The 23527-nt window shown below is 43.5% G+C and overlaps 1 protein-coding gene across 21 annotated transcripts in view; it reads right to left on the reverse strand.

Moving 5' to 3' along the window:
- Nucleotides 1–23527, reverse strand: part of PFKFB1 (6-phosphofructo-2-kinase/fructose-2,6-biphosphatase 1) — a 68338-nt gene that overhangs the window by 13636 nt on the left and 31175 nt on the right. For 6 of the 21 annotated variants that reach the window (XM_008272667.4, XM_070067354.1, XM_089324548.1 and 3 more), the window contains exons 2-10: nt 20023–20148; nt 17770–17863; nt 16857–16923; nt 15229–15303; nt 14708–14764; nt 11768–11889; nt 9860–10067; nt 6752–6898; nt 884–988 (exon numbers count right to left, since the gene is read on the reverse strand). In XM_008272667.4, the coding sequence (XP_008270889.1) occupies nt 884–988; nt 6752–6898; nt 9860–10067; nt 11768–11889; nt 14708–14764; nt 15229–15303; nt 16857–16923; nt 17770–17863; nt 20023–20148 (1001 nt within the window). Of the gene's footprint in view, nt 1–883; nt 989–6751; nt 6899–9859; nt 10107–11767; nt 11890–14707; nt 14765–15228; nt 15304–16856; nt 16924–17769; nt 17864–20022; nt 20149–21394; nt 21487–23527 lie in introns of those variants that run through there. The other 15 variants (XM_089324553.1, XM_089324550.1, XM_089324554.1 and 12 more) reach the window with 6 other exon arrangements.

Here is a 23527-nt window from a genome sequence, read left to right on the forward strand (position 1 = left end):
ATTATATCTACCCAGATGTCCTGCTTTTCTGGTAATGTTCCCAGGAATTTGTATCACAAATGGAGTATGACTAAAAAATGTTCTAAAATATAGAGCCATCTAAAGTGATGACTTTGCATTGAAAGCAAAGAACATTCATGTCATATGGAGATAGGGAACTAATGGCCTGGTTCTTGTGGTGTCAATGAAATTGGTTAAACTACCAGCCATTCTCCCTTGGGATGATGCCAAATGCCCAGTCAGGCTGCAGCTTTAGGCAACTTGGTAACAAAATACAGATAATATGTTGAACTACTTCAAGTGTCTCCAGTGAGGGGATAATAAAGACAAGATCTAGAATAAAATAGGCCCTCCTGAAAGCAGGGAGAGAATAAGCAGATGAATATGTAGTTTTTAAAGAGAATAACCTGGGGTGGACATTTGGCACAGCAGTAAAGACATCACTTGGGACACCTGCAACCCATATTGGCATGCCTGGGTTTCAGTACCAGCTTCACTCCAAATTCTAGCCTCCTGCTAATGTGCACCTTTGGGCCACCCACAAGGGAGAGTTGGATGGAGTTTCTGGCTTTGGCCTGGCTCAGGCCTGGTTACTTCAGGCATTTGGTGAGTGAACTAGTGGATAGTGGATCTACTTTTGTTTCTCTCTGCCTCTCTCTCAGTTTCTCTGCTTTTCAAATAAATAACAACAACAACAAAAATAAATAAGAAGAAGAATCTGTTGTCTAAAGCCAAGAATCTGATGTGCTTTGTGGGATGGTAGCTGCTACAAAATAAGCTTTTCTCTGTTTTAAACCTGTCTAGGAAATTGTGGAATCCTGGAAGATGAAAGGGAAATACTGGAGAGGAGTCCTAGAAGTTAGGCCACTCTTCCAAACCTTACCTCTCCTTTGGGATAACGATAACGGTATTTATCCTGGTCTCGTAGTGCAAATTCTTCCGGGTAGTGTTCCTGGATTTCCTCATAGGTCATCTCTTCACAGACACCCTGGAAAAAGTATTTTCAGATGAAAGTATTCATGTGGTGAAATAGGCTTTGCCATACTTCTGAGGTCAAAATTTGTTCAACAGTATCATATGGCCCCCTGGGTCTCTGTGAACACAACTCTGGGGCTGTGCCTGTTAGTATGTATGTATACATGAACCATGAGGTATGTGGCTATATGGGTGTGAGAGTCAATGTATGTGAATATGAGTGTTCAGGCTGAGTGTCTGGTGTTTTTCTATGATTTCCCCAATAAGTCTGTAGGTGTATGTTATACATATAAGTATGTATTTGTATAATAAATATGTGAGTTTAAGGATTTCTATCATGCAAGTGTGTGTGCGACATGCTTATGATGTGTACTTGTAGTATGTTTAAGACTATGCCTTGTTTGTGCATGTATTTGTGTCAGAATATGTTGTGTGTGTGTGACTGTATGTGTGTGCAAACATGCACAGGGTATTTGAACATCTGAGAACATGCTCCTGAGAGTATCTCTGTGGTATAACTCTCCATATCACATATCTCAGTGTGTCTGTGACATGTGTATATCCATATCCATGAATGTATATATCCCTCATGTCTCTGATGTGTATGTGTGAGTATGTGTGTACCTCTGTCTGCAGTCTGTATGAATTTGTGGTTATATGTTTGAGTGTGTGTGTGTGTGTATATATATATATATACTGCATGTGTGTGCCCATGAGTGTATACATATTTATGTATGTGTGCATGTCTGTGCATGTGTACATTTCTTCATGTATGGTGAAGGTGTGATTGATAGGAGAGGTCCTATGTGTCTGTGAAGTGCATGTATGTGGGCTAAGCATGCTTGTGGTAGATGCTTGTGACAGAATGTACAAGAGTATATGTGTGTACATAAATGCAGAAGTGTTCATATTTTGCAAAATATTTCTTATTCTTCTTTCCCTGACCTCTACTTTTGGATCTCTGACAGACAAAGAAACAGATATCCAGACACCTCAGAGAGCAAATTTAGTATATTTGAATGATTTCACAGTAATCTTTGGCAAGATACACTTCCCACCCCAACGAAGGAATTGAGGACTCAGACAATGAGTTCTTCACGAGCTTATGGAAGCTTCCAAATCTACTGAGAAACCCCTAGAGGTGAGTTAAATGCTGGCGGCATGGAGGAAGTGATGTTTGGTTTCTAAGAATTCTTTCTGTGTACGTGGGATTCCAATTAAACCTTCTGGTAGGAAAGACAGTGGCCTCTGGTTGTTGACTTTTGGGCCCATCTACAAGGGTTCTCTCAGAGGTGAGGAACTGAACCACAAATCCAAACTACAAACAACTCTGAAGTGTCAAAATTCTCCAACTGATGCTGCCTATGGAAGAGAGTGCACCATACTGGGTACCGAAAGTCCTTCCATATTGGCTTAAGCCTCCTATTCTGAGACATGCTGGGAACCTGTTGCCTGTGGAAAATAGCCACTGACTCCTCATTGACTTTAAGAAAATTGCCTAACCTCTTTGAATTTTGTTTTCTTCAACTGTAAAATAAGAAGAATTATGACTACCTCCTAGAAGTGTTTTGAATATTGTGGGGAGCAACTCGGACTAGACTAAGTTACTGGAATTAAGACTTATTCTATGCGTCTGCTCTCCCACAATATGGCGCTGGGAGAGGAGTAAACAGCTTCTACGCAGCTGTCTCTTGCCAACTTGAGTGATGACCTGCAGGAGCTGATCCTGCTCCTGATTGCAGGAGAGCAGCATACTTGGCGTGTGGGTAGCAGAGTTGGGATTGGTGGAAGAGGACTATAAAGGAGGAGAGAGACAACATGCACCAAGAACACCTGAGGAACATCTGAGCAGCCCCCGAGAGAGCCGGCTGGCGGTGTGCGGTGTGCCGCTCCCCTGTGGAAGTGGGGAAAGTGGCAGGGGGCACCACCCTTCCACGGAGGTGGAAGGGTCGGTAGCCAACCCGGGAAGAACCAGCAGCAAACCCGGGGAGGGCCAAGCAGACAAAAGAACAGCGCAGGGTCTAGTGTCGTTCCTCCGCGAAGAGGGGGAGCGACAGAATATTATAGAGGATGTATGTAAAAGATGTACAAGTCATCTTTGAAAGGCTCAAACAATGGAATCAAGTACCACTATTACTAATCATAGAAAATAAATGAGAAACTTAGGCATCATTCTTTATTCATCCTTCTTTCTCACTCACCCCCAATAGTCAATTCTTGAGATTCTACTTCCTATGTCTTTTTCTAATCTATTCCTTTTCCCTCTCACTCCAACTCCACTGCAGCAATCTTAGCATTTACACACACACGCACACACACACACACACGCACACACACACACATATACTTTTGGCTTATGCTGGCTTCTCTGCTTTGGAATAGTATTCTGGATCCTCTCCACTGGGTTCACTGCTGCTCAGCACTCAGGCTTCTGCTAGTCATCACTTTTCCCAGGCAGATCCTGACTGCGTCAGATACCCTGTCCTGACTTCTGTGCACCCACAGTCTTGCCTAACAGAGCCTGTATCACACAAACTGCTTTGTATTCCTCTATGTATTCCCCTGTGTACTCTATTTAGCCAAAAAGTCAGTGAAGCCAACAATGAGTCCTATTAATCTCCTCTGTCTCTGGCACCACCCCAGAATGTGAAACAAGTAGGTGTTCACTGAATGTTTACACCACATGTGGCCAGAAATAAGCAGCAACTGAACTCTTTTTATAGAGTTTAGATATTTGCTTGCATGCATCTTATAGCAAATGTGTAGAACAATGCTGTAAAGCCCTTTTTAAAATATGCACATCTCTTTACATCTGTGTTTACGTACATAGGTATGAATGTACAAGAGGCCTTCAAAACATTCATGAAAATGCATATAATGAAAAAGTATGCATGGATTTCAAATTTTTTTGCACTAAAGTAAACTCATACTAACTTGTTATATCTTAACAGAATCTAGTTTAAGGAACTAAGAGGAATAGGCCTAAGTTTGAAAACAGCTCCTATGGGACCAACATCAATTCTGCTAAAATTGAAGCAACAGCAAACATCAAATTCATGGTGAAGCTTGGGTGGAAGAATGATGAAAGAATTGATGTTGGGACTGGCACTGTGGTGTATTGGATAAAGCTGCCGCCTACAGTGCCAGCATCCCATAATGGGCGCCGGTTCGAGTCCTGGCTGCTCCACTTCTGATCCAGCTCTCTGCTATGGCCTAGGAAAGCAGTAGAAGATGGTCCAAGTTCTTAGACCCCTGCACCCATGTGGGAGACCTGGAAGAGGCTCCTGGCTCCTGGCTTTGGATTGGCACAGCTCCAGCCATTGCAGCCATTTGGGGAGTGAACCAGCGGATGGATGGCCCCTCTCTCTCTGCATCTCCTTCTCTCTCTGTGTAACTCGGACTTTCAAGTAAATAAAGAAATCTTAAAAAAAAGAATTGATGTTGTACAAAAAGCTGATGGGGACAATGTCCCAAAAAAATCAGCAGTTTTCATTTTTTAAAGTCAATAGTTTAGAAACGGATAAATCATTTTAAGAAGGGATGAGATGATGTTGAAGATGAAGCCTGAGTGTCAGACCATTCATGTCAATTCACAAGGAAAAATTAATCTCGCCCATGCCCTAACTGAAGAGGATTGACAATTAATAGCAGGAACAACAACTACTTATAGATATCTCAGTTGGCTTAGCTTACACAATTCTGACTGCAAAGTTAAAGCAGGAGCAAGCTTTCTGCTAGACAGGTGTCAAAACTGCTGCACCGAGTTCAGCAAGAGCAGATTGCAATGGAAATTTTAAACAATTAGGCTTGAGGTCCTAAAACACTTCTTCAAAAAATTGTAATAAGAGATGAAATGTGGCTTCACCAGTAGGATCCTGAAGACTAAGCACAATCAAAGCAATGACTACCAAGTTAAAGTAAGTGTCCTGAACAAGAGCAAGGGTCTTTTGGGATAGTTGAGGCATTTTGCTTCTTACTTTCTAGAGGATAAAAAAACAATCACATGTGCTTATTAAGAGAGGGTTTTGAGAAGGTTAATGGAAGCACTAACAGAATAACACCTGTGAAAACTGCACTACATCAACGCTCCTGTTCATTCTTCTTACCAAAAAGGTAATTTTGGAGGAGTTTCAAAGGGAAATCATTAGGTATCTACCCCACAGTCTTGATTTAGTTGCTTATGACTTCTTCATGTTTCCTAATCTTAAAAAAATATTTAAAGTTTACCATTTTCTTCAGTTAATAATAAAAAAAAAAGACTGTATTGACATGGTTAAAATTCCAAGACCTTCAGTTTTTTAGGGATAGATCAAAGGGCAGATATTGTTTCTTAGATGAAGTTTATATTTATACTTTACCTTTAAATTCCATTTTTGCACATTTTGAAGTCTTCTTGCACATACACATACAATTATAGGTGCATATTGGGCAGGCAAGCAAGTTTTTTTTTGACAGGCAGAGTGGACAGTGAGAGAGACAGAGAGAAAGGTCTTCCTTTGCCGTTGGTTCACCCTCTAATGGCCGCCGCGGCCGGCGCGCTGCAGCCGGCGCACCGCGCTGATCCGATGGCAGGAGCCAGGTACTTATCCTGGTCTCCCATGGGGTGCAGGGCCCAAGTACTCAGGCCATCCTCCACTGCACTCCCGGGCCACAGCAGAGAGCTGGCCTGGAAGAGGGGCAACCGGGACAGAATCGGCAAGCAAGTTAATACTACCCATCTGCAACTTATCAATACATGTAGTGAAATTTTTATGTTGGGGTCTAACAACTGTAACCTATGGGCTGCTAGTAGTACTGCTGTAGTGCAGGTAAGAGAATGGAGAGGAAACAAATTCTTTATCAAAGAGCTCATGGAAAAAACCTGACTCTAAGAGAGACTGCCACAGCACTAGGGTTAGATTCTTCACACCTGCCCTCTTCCTCGCCTCTTATATCCAGGGCATCATCAAACTCTGTTGATTACACCTTTGAAACATTCCCCAGGTCCTTTTTAAAATTCTAGTTCCAATGTTATTACTCTGGTTCACAGGCTGTCACATCTTGCCAAAATACTGCAGCCATTTTCTAACTGGTTTACATGCTCATTCTCGACCTCTTCCCGCTTATTCTCCACACAAGACAGGGAGACATTAAAAATTAGAATTACATTCAGACTACTCCTCCTTAACTTGGACCATGAAAATGGCTTCCCGTTATGTTTAGGGTGGCATCCAATTCTCTCGGACTGTAAGGCACTGCAGTCTTGCCTCCTTTCCAGCCTCATGTCCCTTCTCTCTAGCCCTCACTACTTTCCCAGCCTCTTTGCCACTCTTTCTAAATTCAGTTCCTTAAATATGCCAGGCTCTCTTTTCACCACTCGGCCTTCCCATGATATGTTTCCTGTCCCTGAACTAAAATTATTTCCCCAACTCCTGCCCTACCCCATTCTGCATGCTTTTTATCTCACCTCCAGCTTCCTCTAGCAAGTTTCCTTATAAATCCCCCACCACCAAGTCTAGTCAGGATCACCCTTAACTTCTGATTCTCCATTCTCCCTTTTTACTTCTCTCATAATCCTTTGTCACACTGAGATATAATGTCCTATTTATTGTCTGCCTTTGAGCTCCGGGAAGACAGAGCTTGTCTGTTCTGGCCTTCACTGGATCTCAAAGACACAAATAGTGTCTGGCACATGGCTGGTTGTCAAAAAAATGTTTTTAAAATTAATTAGGTTTCCTATAAGGGAACCATGGGGTCTTGAGCCTTCCCACCCATCAGATTTACCCCTTTATCTCACCGCATCAATCTCATTCAAGGCCTTCCACTGCTCATAGGGGACACCAAGAGCCTCAGCAGTCTGGATCGTCCTCTTCATATGGCTGGTCCACACCTTCAGGGAGCTGATGCCCTGGGACTGAATGAAGTTGGCCAGGGCATAGGCATACTAGGGTGAGGAGGTACAAAGGAGAAAGGAGAGGAAAAGAGAGGTGAGAGAGGAGTGTATAACTATAAGAAAAAGTTCAGATCTTCCAAGAATAGTGGAGGGATGTTTAAATATTCCAAATTTATAAAAAGTCATACATTCTGGCTAGTGCCACGGCTCAACAGGCTAATCCTCCACCTGCAGCGCTGGCACACAGGGTTCTAGTCCCAGTCGGGGTACCAGATTCTGTCCCGGTTGCTCCTCTTCCAGTCCAGCTCTCTGCTGAGACCCGGGAGTGCAGTGGAGGATGGTCCAAGTGCTTGGGCCCTGCACCCGTATGGGAGACCAGGAGAAGCACCTGGCTCCTGGTTTCGGATCAGCGCAGTGTGCCAGCCGTAGAGCACTGGCTGCAGCGGTCATTGGGGGGTGAACCAACAGAAAAAAAAGGAAGACATTTCTCTCTGTCTCTCTATCTCACTGTCCACTCTGCCTGTCAAAAAAAAAGTCATACTTTCCCCCTATGTGATTGGAGGTCAAGGGGATATAGAGTATGTGTGTTTATGTGTGCCCATGTGTATGTATATATGTGCTTGTGTGTTCGCTGATGCTTGCTCACTGAATCCCCCTCTTGGTTATTCATTCAAGCAAACAGGCTCACCACAAACATTTGTGAGGCTTAGGAAAAATAGTTCAAACAGAGACACCTCATTGCTTTCCATTTCTAGCTCCATCCTGTATTTCTAGATGCCTTATGTGTGTTTATGGGTAATCAGCCAAGGACCAAATTCTATCAACATCCTACCTCCAATGATTCCCATGCTCCACAAACTGTGACTATTTGGCTGAGGGTGAACACTCCTATGACACAACCTGCCCACAGTGGATAGACTCTGGGGTAGGCCCATGGAGTCACCAGAAATAGACTCTGGGCTGTAAGAGCAAAGAACACTAAAGTTTGGAGTACTCAGCGTGTGGCCTGGAAGTGGGAGATAGGGGATTTTGCAGACATGTTTTTTTGATATTATAAATTCTCAATATTTGAACAAGGTTGCTAGTACTCAGCTTTGAAGAGAATTCACAATGTACCGAGTGCATGTTGTCCCATGCTGGGTGCCGGGAGTCCCAGTTCTCAAGACACGGCCAGTCCCGTGCAGGAAACAAAGGCAGCATGGAGAGAGGCCCCCAAGGGCTGTGGCAGCCCAAGGGAGCAGGTGACCTGCCGTGCTGTGCACAGGTGTGACTGCCATCCCAGACGGAGTGCGCTGGGAACACTGGCACAGACGCACGCACCAGGCGCTCATTGAGAGCCACAGCCACACGCCTCTCCTGCACGCATCTCATCATGGACCTGAGTCAGCGTCCGTGCGCTCCGACAGAAGGGGCGCTTGACTGGGAGGTAGGAGACGTGGGTGAGGCCCCCACTCCCTCACACGGTCCCTGTGAGCTGAGGGCCGAGTCCCTGCCCTCCAAGGCCTCACGGCTTGCCTGAGAGATGCGAGCAGCTCGCGCTCACCTGTGGTCTCTGTGTTTGTCACTTCACCTGGGGAGTCAGCAGCACCCAGACTGCTCCCAGGTGCACAGTGGGTGCTGCACAGTGAGGGCTATGGTGATGGGGGTGACCACTGAGGGCACTGCCAGCTGCGCATGGAGCACTGTGCCCAGCACACGGAAGGCTGGGCCAGGTGTGTGCAGGTGCACGCACACGCTAGTGAGCAGGAAGCACATGTGGAGCTGGCCACTGTCCACCTGGGCTCTAAGCAGCATGAGAGGGCCATGGCCACCCGTCAGCAAGAGCGCCCAAGCTGCAGGTGGTGCCATGGGGCAGGGTCGCACCTGCATGGCCTCTCACTCTGCCCTGAGGAGCCACAGATGAGCCACAGGCCAGCGTACACAGACTGCCAGCCGGGGAGTGACAGGGAGGGAGCCATGAGGACTGGGCTGTAAGTGACAGCGCCTTGTCTGGGACCCCTCCTGCCTCTCCAGCAGAGATACTGAGGTGCAAGGCAGGAAAGCCTGGCTTTCAGTCCTGGCTCTGTCTGGCCCAGGCTGTGTGACCTGCGGTCACTCTCTGCCCTTCTCTGGACCTCAGCTCCGTCCTCCATATCTGGGTGTGGGTATTGCCCACCCCACAAAGCTGTTGTGGACATCAAATGAGGCCACACGTCGGGAGCAGAAGGCACTGTGGCTGTGAGGAGGGGTCCCATACATGACAACATAGCTGCCCCCACTCCTCCTCTCCCCCTGTTCCCACCCCCACATGATCCTTCCAGCAAGAACAGCACCTATGCCCACAAGGCCAGGGCCAGATTGGGGGGGAGAGGACAGAGCCCTGTATGAGCCCCTCCCAGAATGTGCAGGGCACATGGCCCAGCCCAGGAGAGATGGAGACCGGGCTCGGCCACCTGACCGTGAGGGCTTCCTGGACCAACCACGGAGCAGGAGCTGGGCCTGGCATGGAGCTGGGAGGGCAGGCGAGACGCAGCCAGAAGTGGGTCAGCTGCTGACCGCATGACCCCTGCGGTGGGGAGGGTGGCAGCAGCCCCAAGTCGCAGAGAAGGGATTCAGCGTGGGGCCCTCCAGGCAGCTGTCTGCCAGCGATGGTGACCAGCGACCAGAGGGGACCGCAGGCAGCAAGGCGGGGCACAAGCGAAGGCACAGCGTGGTGAGAGGGATGAGGGGACCTGTCAGGCAGGGGTGAAGGGGGGTCATGTGATGGAGCAGGCAGACTGGGGCGGGCCTGGAGGGCCGGGCTCCAGCTAGGAGACCCGCAGAAGCCGCTGGCACCTGGGAGCCACCAAGGATGCGTCCACACTGAGTGGCTGATGGGGAGGAAGGCAGGCGTGGGCAGAACCTGCTCCTGGCCCAGCTCTAGTGTGGGCCCCTCCTCAGGACCCAGGCAGCACCACCCTGCCTGTCCAGCTCCGCCCCAACCACACCTGGGCCAGCTCAGCCACGCGTGGGGGTGCACGGGGCTCTCCCTACCTGCTTGCCCCGAGCTGAGAGGCCAGAGTCTCCTCCGATGCGGCCCCTGAGGTTGAGCTCGCTCTCTCCATGCCGGCACAGGTAGATGGAGCGGGGTGTGACGTGGATGTTCATGAGGTAGTAAACTGTGCGGCTCTGGATGTGGTCCTGCACTCGGTTCACCATGTAGCGTGTGCCCACGTCAAAGATCTTGATGTAGGACAGGTGGCTGGGCCAGATCCAAGCAGGAGCAAGGGCAGCTCAGGTGCTGATGGTGGCAGGTTTGTCCCAAGAGAAATCCCCACCATACATGCTATTTTCAATCCCCTTCCACAATGCAGCTTTCACTTAAGGAAATACTCTGCCTTGCCGTGCTCTGGGTACCTGTCTAGAGACTTGATTCCTGGCCACCCCTAGGAGCTCATTATTCTCTCTCATCTCTACCTGTCTCCTCCCTCAGCCTCTACTTGAGCCACACTGTCTTTTCGCTGTCACTCTCACCCTATATACCCTGGAGTTCTCTTCCCTGTGATTCACACTTCATCATACTCCAAGACAAACAGTGATCCTTTGTATCCCTGGCTGTCCCAAACATGTCATTGACAACTTCTTCCTTGTTCACTATTCCACATTTCTGATCCTGAGCCAAGCTCTTTTCTCCTCTTCTGCTGTTCTTTGAACATCTCAAATGATATATTGTTATCTATAACCCTATAGGTAAATACCAAATTGTATCCATGTGCACCTGTGACTGAGTGTGCCTGTCTCCTTCCTCACTCGGAAAGGGGGTTCACAACTGGTAGAACCCTCCTCTGTTCCAGGCATTGTATGTGCAGCAGGGACCCAATGTCTACCCTTTTAGATCTCTTAGACAAACCAGGAACATATACTTGAAACACATGAAGAATGACCATCATCTATTATAAACAGTCACCAACTCTAAGGTGTGCCTTTGCTATATCTGAATCTCAGTTTCCTCACCTAAGGAGTGGAGCAATAACAATGCTCATCTCTTGGTACTTGAGTTGGGTAAAGCTGGAAGGATGATATTTAAATTTCTGAGGGTGGTTGCAATCATTTGAGGCCTCCTTACACTTCACATTTTTCTCCCAAAGGGAATGAGTATCTGCAACCAATTTTAAAGAGAATAGTGTTCTGGGAACACTTTACATCTGAACCTGACATGTGCTCTGTACTTCCAGCTAACATATGTCCTATCTTTAGCTGGTATTATGAAAGAAAATTTCCTGTTTTTCATGGATTTTTTCCTATATGTCAAGGGCCTATAGAAGCTACCTGGGGATATAAACTGCTCCTCTTAATCCATTTACACTTTCTACATTATACCATAGCTCAAAGGAGTCAATACTTATTGACTGTAGAGGTCTATGAGTGTTGGGAGAAGACACATGACTAGGAAACAGAATGTATACTTAGAATCCTACCTATACCCCCTAACTTCTGGATGGAGCTTGAGAAAGTAGTTTTAGCTCCCTGAGACTCAATTTCTCTTTCTTGAAAATTTATGACCACAAGACATAACTCAGCTGCCTTTACAGGTGTGTTGTGGAGATTCAACAAAGAAGGCAAAAACTGAAATGTTACCTAAGAATACTTTTTGCAATAGTAACAGCAACACCCACAGGAGGGAGGTATTTTTTCTCCCAGAGATTAGGGTCCACATCTGTCCATATTGCTAAGGAAAGTACTCTTTCAGTCATATGATGAACACCTTACACAATTACAGAATTACTGTCTTACAGAAAGTTTAGAGTTGGGGGGGATCCTTGAAAACAGATCATATCCAGCTGCCTGATATTATAGATAGTGACGTTGAGATCCAGTAAGAGAGGGTATTTCCCTAGGTTCTACACGATATAAAACTGGGCTAATAATCCAGCTCTTGACTGTGGGGTTCTTGGCTTATACCTGTCCAGTTCCTCATCCAAGGGTTGGTAGTTGACTTCATAGCACTCGATTCTCTTTAGAAAGTCTTCTAGAACCTTTTCCCGGTCACAGTCTATGTAATCAGGGCTACCGAGTTTCACTTGCTAGAAGCAGAGAAAGACAGAGGTAACAAAGGAAACACTGGGAGATGGAGATTCTGACAATGTCCTTAGGAGGGCCTCTTAGAGACCACTGCCTTCAACATCCCACATTATAACCATGAGGAAATTGAGACTTGGGGAAAGAATCTTGTCCAAGTTTATAAAATTAGACAATTTAGGAGAATTTAGACTGTGTGACTCCTTGTTCCTAATCTTTACATGGCCAACAAAAGCCTGTTATATCAAATTTAGCCCCAGACCACACTTTGCTTAAGAAGAACACTTATAAAAGAACCAGAAATCGCAATGTGAGAAATGAATGAATAAGAGGAACTAGAAATCTTGCTCACAGGTAATAGTTTACATGTATTGAGTATTTGCCATTAGACTATGGCATATTTTCGCTGGATTTCTGAAGAGGTTGTATTGCCTAATCTCCCAATATTCACCTTATCCACCAACATTATCTAGCTCAGGGAGTGTCATTACCATTCACCCAATCATATGAGCCTAAATAGAATCTGAGAGTAAGCCCAGATAACTTCTTTTATCATCCATCAACTCTTAGCAGGAACCAAATCAGCTCTACTTTTCTTTATAAATATCCATTCTCTTGCCTGTGCTCACAATACCTTTGTAACTGATTACTCTGTCTAAAGTCTTGTTGCTTTTTATTTATTTGCCATATTGGAAGCCAGAAAGATATTTATAACACAAACATCTACCCATGGCATTCCCCTTCTTAAAACCCTTTACAATTTTCTCATATCTTTCAGGTCAAAATTTGAATGATTATAGCAAGTGGGTTATAGCTTGTCATGACTGGGTCCCAAATTACCTCTTCATACTCATCTCTCACTGCTTCCCTATTCCTCCACACACTTTTCTTTAGTCAATCTAAGTTATCTATAGTTCCATGGAGATACCATGCTTAGCTTACTCTGTTCTTTTATTCTCATTCTTCAGCTGTTAAATTTTTATGCATTCTTCAATATGCAGTTCAGTTATTACTCTGGGAAACTTCCTTGGCATACTCCCCCAATGCAAGGTTATGTCTTCACCCCTATTCTCCCATAATTTCCTCTATTCCCTCATCTCAGCACTGATATTAGAGAACTGTCTACATACTTGTCAGTCTCCCTCACTAGACTGAGTTCAAGGGAAGAATTATCCTCTTTCCATCCCTATGTCTTCAAAGCTCCAAATGACCCATTCCAGGTATATAGTCAATTTCTCTTGGATCAATGAATAGATGGATAGATGGATTGATGAAGAAGGAAGAGGAATTTCACATGCTGTACATTCTAAGAGGTAAAAATAGGATCACTGAGTGGAATTACAGGAAGGCAGATTTCAGCTTGAGTAGGCTGCATTTGTTGAAGCAATGGCCGTTTGTCATTGTAGGTATGAAGAAAATTGAGACAAACATTTAGGTGACATTTTAAGTATCTGATGTAGGGTTGAAAGAGATGACTTTTGGGGGCCAGCACTGTGGCACAGCAGGTTAAAGCCCTGGCCTTGAAGCACAAGCATCCCATATGGCACTGGTTCTAGTCCCAACTGCTCCTCTTCCAACCCAGCTCTCTGCTATGGCCTGGGAAGGCAGTAGAAGATGGCCCAAGTCTTTGGGCCCCTGCACCCATGTGGGAGACCCAGAAGAAGCTCCTGGCTCCTGGCTTCAGATCGGCTCAGCTCCAGCCGTTGCGGCCATCTGGGGAGTGAACCAGCGAATGGAAGACCTCTCTGTCTCTACCTCTCTCTGTAACTCTGTCTTTCAAACAAATAAAATAAATCTTTTTTTAAAAAAAGAAAAAGATGACTTTTAAGGTCTCTTCTGACCCTGAGATCCTGTAATTTGATGAAGTAGGAAACAATCAAATGTGGTGAATGATCTTGTTCTAGACCATATGCCTAGAATCTCAGAGCACTGATGCTTCTGGTTTTAATTGTGGGGAAGAAAAAAGAACACACGCTATTGAGGCAGACAGCCAAGATGTATGTCCAGTCTCACTTTTATCTGTTGCTGGCTGTGTGAATATTTGACAGCTAATTCCTATTCTGGAAACTTCAGTTTCCTCTCTCCAACATGGAGATGATCCCTAGCATATATGTTTGTTGTGAAAAATTAATGGGCTTAGTACCTGGTGCATACTAAGGGTTCCATACAAGGGGTCTTTACAAAGGTCATAGAAAATGTGTATTAAGAAAACAAACTATGCATGGATTTCAAAAACTTTTGTGGGGCTGGTGTTGTGGCATAGTGGGTAAAGCTGCGGTCTGCAGTGCTGGCATCCCATATGGGTGCTGATTCGAGTCCTGGCTGCTCCACTTCTGATCCAGTTCTCTGCTATGGCCTGGGAAAGCATAAGATGGCCCAAGTCCTTGGGCCCCTGCACCCATGTAGGAGAGAGACCTGGAAGAAGCTCCTGGCTCCTGGCTTTGGATCAGCCCAGCTCCAGCCAGGCTATTGTGCATTGTGGCCATTTGGGGAGTGAACCAGCAGATGGAAGACCCCCTTTCTCTCTGCCTCTGCCTCTCTGTAACTCTGTCTTTCAAATAAATAAATCTTCAAAAAAATTTTTTTGCACCAAAATAAACTTATCTTTTAATTCAATTTCTGTGAACTTTCTGAAGTGTCCTCATGCATGTTGGCTTCACTGAACTCCATAGGATCATTGTGGGCCAGGATGGCCAGGGAACTCCTCCATACGAAGTGGGAGGAGAAGCTCAGGGAAGAATACCTTCATTTATCTCCTAGAGGTCTTTTTAGGCATGAGCCAGACCTAAGGCAGAATAAGGAGAAAAGTTAACTGCTCCTTACCTTGATATTTTCAGCAATTACGCCAGGGTCATTACAAATAGATTCAATGAAAAATACCTACAAGAGAAACAGAAGAGAGATTTCTAGGAAGGAATTATGTTTAGTAGGATTCAAGCATAGCTTGGCTCCTTCTCAGTGGCTAAGTCATCCCCAGAGCCATCTCTGACAACATAATGTTTTCACACAGTGGTGGTTTCAGGCTTCTGAGTTTTTTGAGGCAGACTGACTTCAAGTTGAATGTCCCCAGATTGTTGCTTTGTGTTTTCACTGCAGTTCTTATACTTGTATATGCTTTTTGTTCTCCACTTCTTCCTCATGCTCCATGGCTTAATGTGGCACCAAACCTTTCTAGTTCTGCTTTGCTAGTTTTGACAGTATCCTGGAAATCCAGATGACCACATTAAAATGTGGTGCCGGTGTTGTTTGATTTAGCTGCTGTGAGACTGTTGGTTTTCCTTTTTTTGGGATTTGTGGTGGTTTGTGCTCCTATGCTCTAGATAAGAGTGGGAGTATTACTGTACCTTGTAACCATGCTCTTTAGCAAATTGCAGAATCAATGTCCGCCGTTCTCTGGTAGTATTGGTAGCATCAAACACCTAGAGACAGGTAATGACATTGGCTTAATCTGAATCCGGTGCTGATAGAACACCTACTTTTTGTCTATCCCTGTGCTAACTGGATGGCTTCATGCAGGAAGTAGAACTTGAACAGAGTCTTAAAATACAGCAAGAATTCAGCTTATGCCAATTTTACAAGTACCCTGTCTGCTTAGAAATGTACCAGACCCTGTGAGTACATTCAGGCAAAAGGAAAAGTGTAGGCTTTCATGAGGATCATTTTATAGTAACTGAATGAAGCCCAGCACTTGTCTTTTTTTTTTTTTTGACAGACAGAGTGGACAGTGAGAGAGAGAGACAGAGAGAAAGGTCTTCCTTTTCCGTTGGTTCACCCCCCAATGGCCACTGCAGCCGGCGCGCTGCTGCTGGCGCACCGCGCTGATCCGAAGCCAGGAGCCAGGTGCTTCTCCTGGTCTCCCATGCGAGTGCAGGGCCCAAGGACCTGGGCCATCCTCCACTGCACTCCTGGGCCACAGCAGAGAGCTGGACTGGAAGAGGAGCAACTGGGACAGAATCTGGTGCCCCGACTGGGACTAGAACCCTGTGTGCCAGCGCCGCAGGTGGAGGATTAGCCTATTGAGCTGTGGCGCCCGCTCAGCACTTGTCTTGATCATAGTCACTGGGAGTTACTGACAGAGCAGAGCTAGAACTGGTCCTAGGTGAGGCTTCTTCCTCCCTATCATCTTCCTATCTAGACGTTCTCAAGAACAAGAAATAACTCCCTATGCCTATCATTTTAATGGGTTTATTTGCATATTTCAGGATCTCTTCCCTTGTTGGAACTTGATAACCCTACACCAACGACCTATGAGATTAAATTGGCACCATGTTTAGGTAAATCACTGGAACTTAAAAATCTTTGTACAGCAGTCTTAAATTCTAATATTTAATCCTGCTGAATTTTGGGGGTAGATGGCATAGTGTAGTGGTTAAGAATGGAGATTGGGGCCGGTACTGTGGCATAGCAGGATAAATCCACTGCCTGCAGTGCAGGCATCCCATATGGGCACCGGTTTGAGTCCCGGCTGCTCCACTTCCAATCCAGCTCTCTGCTATGGCCTGGAAAAGCAGTACAAGATGGCCCAAATCCTTGGGCTTCTGCACCTGTGTGGGAAATATGGAAGAAGCTCTTGACTCCTGGCTTTAGATCTGTGCAGCTACAGCCATTTGGGGAGTGAACCAGTGGATGGAAGACCTCTCTCTCTCTCTCTTTTTTTTCTCTCTCTCTCTCCCCCTCTGCCTCTCTGTAACTCTGCCTTTCAAATAAATAAATAAAATGTTAAAAAATAAAAAGAGTGGGGATTACAGAACTTAGATTCCACCTATGGCCTTGTGAAGTTATTTAATCTCTTTGTGAATCATTCTTCTGGGTTCTAAAATTACAATACCCTTTTCACAGAGAGAACATGAAATTAAATTATCAATATATGCAAAGTAATAAGAAAAATGTATAGCACATAGTGAATGCTGAATATGTATTAGCTATTCGCCATCCTAGCAGATAAGAATGGGTAAAATGAAAATTTCTTTACCGCAACATGACCTTCCTCATGGCTGAGATAGTTATGGACATCCTTGAGGGCTGCCAGGGCACATTGCCTGAAAAACACCAAGAAAAAAACAGAAACAATCCCTACCCCCAGATTGGGGTCCTCTTCCTCTTTCTGCACTACTTTTCTGTACCATCCTTCCTATGTCTTACACTAAATTATTCATATATTAAACATCTACATAGGATGTTTGATGTTCTAGACATCATGCCAAGCAGAGGGATCGCACAGTTGAAAGTGGCTCTATGTGTATAGATTAGGGCCAGGTATACAGTAACATACCCAGGAAAAGTGAGTAATGACTGAAGAAAATATTAAAGGTTCTAACATTTGGGCTAATGGGGCTTAAAATGACTAACTGACCTATGAACCCAGACAGAGCTTAAGTAAAAAGCCTTTCTGGCTTGGTAACACTGCAAAGGCATGACATTGGAAAAGACATTATCTTTTAAGTCCATTCTCCATGAACATTTTGGAGGCTCCCCCAGATTTATGCTTTCAGTAAAGTTCTCTTTATTGGATTCTATGATGAAGGCATGGATCAATAAATAAGACATAGGCTCAGTTTTGGAAGTGTTCAGAGTTTTGTAGGGAAGATAGACCTTGATGTTGAACTGATGAGACTGGAGAGATAAGTGGGGCCAATAACTAGACTGAGAAGTTTCTATAATCTCCTACCAGAAATAGTAGACTGTTCAAGGCTCTTGAGCATGAATGGTTATGACCAGAATCAGGCTATGGGCAGGATGGTGGAAAGGCTGTCCCAACTACCATTTGAGTCTAGGGGGCCTCCTCCCTGGTCTATGTTACTATGCCCCACTCCCCCAATATCTGACCAAAGGCCTCCCTCTACTGCAGGGGGTGAGCACAGATCCCTAAAATATTGGGTACTTACTTCCTGATAAGTAAGGCTTCCATGTTGTCTGGTAGAAAGAATTCATAGTTCTTGTAGCTCACTGCTTCTCTTCGATATTGGCCTAAATTAAACACTGAAAGCAGGGAGCCCCAGTGAAGAAATTGGGAAGATACCAGGGCCAAAATAGTTCCTTGTTGGGAAGGACCTTAGATATTGAAAGTATAATATGTACCTATAAAACATGCTTATAAAACTTTAAATTATGTCTGTCAGCTCATATATTTTCACAACTCTGCAAGGTAGGCATTATCCTTCCCATTTTATAACTGAGGAAACAAATTCAGAGATAGTAAATAACTTTCACCGTTAGTATGTGGGTTCTGGATTCCAACACAAGTCTTCTTGGCTCCACTATTCTACTTATCATCAAGTTCAAACTCTTTAAATTCCCAATTCCTTTGGAAAGATGAAGAAAGAGATTCATGGAGCAAAATCTGTCACTAAGAGTCAAACAGTCAGAGAAGTGGTGACAGATATAGACTAGACCCCCTGACTGTGAGGCCATGTTATGTTATTTTTTTTGTATCATGAAGAATCTAAATCCCAATCTCCAGGTCATGCTTTCCCACTTGCAGTTGTGGGAAGGAAAAGAGGAAAAAGTGAATAAGCACCCAAGGAGGTGATTTTCATTCATTCATCCAAAAATACTTTTGATGCCTACTTATTCAGGCAGGAAATGAGTTTGAAGTTTCAGATATTAACCAGATCTTTATGATGAGACCCTCAGAGAGCTCACAATTCAGCAGATGGGGCATTGAGTAAACCAGTAAACAGAGTTCCCAGCCAGTTTGTTAAACTGCTCTGACAGAGACAATATGTAGTCATGCAAAAGAATGAGGGCAAGAAAAGACCAATTTTACATGGGGTGACATGAGAAGGTTTCTTGAAGGAAGCAGAATTTGAAGCAGCTTTTTTTAGGGTAAGCATTCTTACAGGAAGGTATGGGGTTAGGGTAGGACACAAAGGTATTCTAGTTGGAGAAATAGTTTAAACAAAGGTATGACATTGGCGTAAACCAGAACATGCTTGGGTAATGGTGTCTGAAGCTTGAGAGGCTGGAAGGAACCAACTGTGGAGAGCATTGAACAACAGGCTACAGAGCCTGGCTTTGAACCTGAAGGTCAATGTGAATCTTGGAGGCTGTAGGAATGATTAGTTTTGTGTTTTGAAATATGAGTTTGGAGACTTCTGTGGGAATTGAGTGGCATGTAGGCACACAGGAAGCAAGGGGACCAGGGCAGAGGCCCTACTCTCAGCAGAAGCTCCTCAGAGTTTGCAGTCACCTGTAAGAGATGCTCCTTTACTTCTTTTCTGCCAACATCCTGCTCCACCCACAGAACCCAGATCACTATACCTTATCTGGGAAGCTTTTGTTGTCTTCCTATTAGTAATCCTTTCTGTGAGCCTCCTCAACAATCTCCTCTAGGGGACATGAAGTATTCTTATGCTTCCTAGCCAGGCTGAAAAACTCTTCAAGGCAAGGCTTGAGTCTCATCCATTTTCTTATCTTTAATGCTTAACATGGGTTTTGACACATGGGAAACTCCTTACTGGTGAATTAGATAAAGACAAAGTAAATGAAGGGAATGAAGAAATGAGAGAAAGATGAGAGAGTTGGAACAAGAGAGGAAGGAATGGATGGAAGGAAAGGGACAGATTGGATGTTGGGATGGGGAAGAGAATGGAGAACAAGACAGATAAAAGGACAGTACAGGGCCGTCCACTCCCCCATCCACACCCCATCAGTAGAATCATGTATAAGAGACCTGACACTAAGTATCAGGCTTGGAGTCAAAGAGACCTGGTTCATATCCTAGTTTTGTTACTTACAGTCATGTGCTTATAGACAAGGCACTTAACTTCTTGGGTCTTAGTTTCCTCAGTTATGAAGTGGTAAAGGAATGCTAATGCTAATAAAACACTAATATTGGTATGCTAATAATAATAATGGTAATAAAATAGTATGCTACTTATAGGGTTATTTTGAGGTCCTAGAACTCCTTGAGAACAGATATTTAATCTTAATAGTTTTTCTATGCCTAGCACTCAGCATGGAGTTGAACAAAGAATGTGTGCTCAAGAAATTGTAAAGCTTATAAAAATGTAGTGGTAGTGCTACTAATCCTAGTAGTAGTTGTGATGAAGCATATCTGGTACTGAGGGTTTGACCTGCTACCTTCATTGGTTCTAAGCCTATAGAGGGTTATACAATAAAGGGTTTCAGAGACATACCTTTAGTTGGTGTACCTATCCAGTTGAGATATCGTGTGAGCTTTGTGGAGATGTATGTCTTCCCTCGAGCTGGTAAACCCACCATGATCACCATTGTGGGAGAATTGGTAAACTGGGGTACGGATGCTGGAAGAGAAACAGTCTCAAAAGCTTATTTTCCAACTCACATGATCTTCTGGTATCAGTTCTGAGATGTAGAGCTGGAAAGAGCATCTCTCCCACTATTACAACAAGAAAAAAAAGTGCTGGAAAACTGCAAATCATCTCTTGACCTCATTAAATAGCTAAGGCTGCAAACTGCTAACCCCAAATCTGTAGAAATAGGCATCTGCAGGGAGCAACAGGACCCACCCTTTGCCTATCTGGTGCAGATACCACTACACAACATATAAACTCATAAGAAGATTTAGCTAAAAATTATTAATGAATTGCTAAAAGCTGGTTGTGGGCTAGTGTGAGAAGCCCATGGGAACTGATAACAGGCAACTCAATACACTTTTGTGGAATCTTCCTCCAGGAATTTCACCAGGTGCTGACAGGAAAGAATGAGAAAACTCCTAAGAAAGGTATCTTACAGTTTTGACTTGGGGAAGGGAACAGAATGGCAGCCATTATCAAAATTTGCCAAGACCATTTTCTCTTTATTCTCTATGGAACAAAAGTGTTAAATTCTCTGGAAGAAAGGCAATAAAAACTGCAGCATGAGAGCACTGTGGAAACTCACTGCAGCTGGCCGAGCAAAACTACCAACATCATTGATTGGTTTGTCTACATCAATCTACTGTTATCCCCCCAAAAGAGAATAAAAGCCTTAATCTGCAGCAGAAAGGTCAACAGAAACTGAGGGGGATGAGTGAAAACTCACTACAACTGGGGGAGAAAAAAAAGGGGGGCCTATTTTAAACCAAGTAGGGCAGGAAAACGTGTTGGGCTTGCAATTACATTTGGAGGAGGGACAGGAGTACTCATTAGGGTCACAATTCCAACACTCAGGATAATTCTGTCTAAGACTAAAACCTAGCAAGAATAGAACAAAATGTTTCTAGTCCCTTATTCCCACTACCAAATTAAGAAACATCAGTAAAAATAATAGTGGGATTAGGTGTAGGACACGCACAAGATTGTGGGAGCAGCACAAAGGGAAGAATGAAGTTAAGGAAAAAAAAACAGTATAAAGAGATTAAATGATCACAATGACTAGACTCAGCTATGACACAGATGTTGGAATTACCAGACAGGTAATTTAAAACAGCTATAGTTAATATGTTAAAGGCTCTGTTGGAAAAGGTAGTTGGATAGGTAATTTCAGTAGGGGGTGGAAAGTATAAAAAGGAAATGCAAGCACAAGGGAGAAAAAAATACAGTAACAGACCTGAAGAATATCTTTGATGTGCTCATCAGTGGACTTGACACAGCAAGGAGGAATCACTGAATTTGAAGACAGGTCCATAGAAATTATACAAACTGAAGAGCATAGAGAAAAGAAGGCAAAAGAGAAAACAGAACAAAATATTCAAGAACTGTAGGACAATCCCAAACAGTGTATCGTATGTGTTCTAAGAATACAACAAAGAGAAGAAAGAGAAGAAGTAGAAAAAAATTTTAAAACACATTCATAATGGCTGAAATTTTTCAAAATTAGTGACTGACACCAAACTGTAGGAAGCTCAGAGAACACCAAACATGTAAATACCAAAAACAACCAAACCAAACCAATCAAAAAAAAAACCAAACAAACAGAAAATAGAGACAAAAATAAAAACTTAAAGGAAGCCAGGAAGGAGGAGCTGTAATGGAGAACACCTTACCCACAGAGTAACAAAAAGAAGAATTACACTAGACTTCTTGTCTTAATCACATAAGCAAGAAGACAGTAGAATGAAAACTTTGAGGTATTGAAAGAAAAAAAGTCAATTTAGAATTATAAATCCTACAAAAATATCCTTCAAAAATGAAGGCAAAATACTTTTCCAGATAAAAGCTGAGGAAATTCATAACCACTAGGCTTGCTTTATAAGAAATATCCAAGATAATTATTTAGGCAGAAGGAATATGACATAGGTTAGAAAACTGTCTACAAAATTAAAGGGAGAGTTTCGACAAGGGAATATATGAAAGCAAAACATAACTTTATTTTTCACATTCTTAAATGACCTAACTATAAACTAAGTTTATATGGACCATCAAAGAAGGAGGTACCTTTCTCTGAAGGGAAGAGAGAACTTCCACTTTGACTATGACCTTGTCTAAATAAGATTGGAGTTGGCGAACTCAAAAGGCTTCCATAGCCTTGGCAACTCATGACAAGAGCCTAAGGTGATTACTGACGCCATAAACAAGAATGTCAATTGTTAAATCAACAACAGGAGTCACTGTGCACTTACTCCCCAAGTAGGATCTCTGTCCTTAATGTGTTGTACTATGTGAATGAATGCTATAACTAGTACTCAAACAGTACTTTATACTTTGTGTTTCTGTGTGGGTGCAAACTGTTGAAATCTTTACTTAATATATACTAAATTGATCTTCTGTATATAAAGTTAATTGAAAATGAATCTTGATGTGAATGGAATGGGAGAGGGAGCAGGAGATGGGAGGGTTGCGGGTGGGAGGGAAGTTATGGGGGGGTAAAAGCCACTGTAATCCAAAAGCTGTACTTTGGAAATTTATATTTATTAAATAAAAGTTAAAAAAAACTAAGTTTAGAGTTATAATAGTAATGATGTATTGTGTGATTATAGCACACAGAAGAATGAAATGAAACACAACAATGAGATGAGGAACAGGGAGAAGAAATTGGGAAGAACATGTTATAAGGTACTTACACTACACATGAAGCTGTATAATGTTATATGAAGGGGAACTCAAATTTTCTAAAAATATATGTTGTAAACTCTAGAGCAGGGGTGGGGAATGTCCAGTCCTCAGGCTGCATAAGGCTGGCAAAATCATTTGATTTGGCCTTGCCAAGGCATCCACAGATGGAACTCAAAATTCAGTAAATCTATAGCAGGCTCATTTTTAAGTTGATTTTTATTATGGCCCGTGAATAATGCTATAAATATCCAAATGGCCTTTGGCAGAAAAAAAGATTCCCCAAGCCTTCTCTAGGGGAACCATTTAAAAAGTAGGGGAAAAAAGACATATAAATGATAAATGTAAAAGGATCATAAAAAATAAAGTAAGAAAAGACAGAAAAACATGGGAAAAACAACAAAACAAATGCAATGACTAGAGAATAGTTGGTAAGATAGATTTTCCCAGCAATGTCAATAATAACTTTAAATCTGAATTGCCTAAATACACCAATTAAAGACAGATTGTTAAACTGGATAAGAAAGCAAGACTTGACAATATAGTATCTACAAAACACATATAAATGAGTCTGATTCTGAGGCCTTCTTTTAACTCTGACTGAAATATAAAACCTTCATAGAATGCATGGATTCCTATATGAAAGCGAAAAAGTAAATTCTTATAGGTGAATCAGGGAAGAATATCAGTT

This window comes from Oryctolagus cuniculus, chromosome X, assembly GCF_051225735.1.
Source record: "Oryctolagus cuniculus isolate XC-2025 breed Fujian yellow rabbit chromosome X, ASM5122573v1, whole genome shotgun sequence".
In the NCBI taxonomy this organism is placed as follows: domain Eukaryota; kingdom Metazoa; phylum Chordata; class Mammalia; order Lagomorpha; family Leporidae; genus Oryctolagus; species Oryctolagus cuniculus.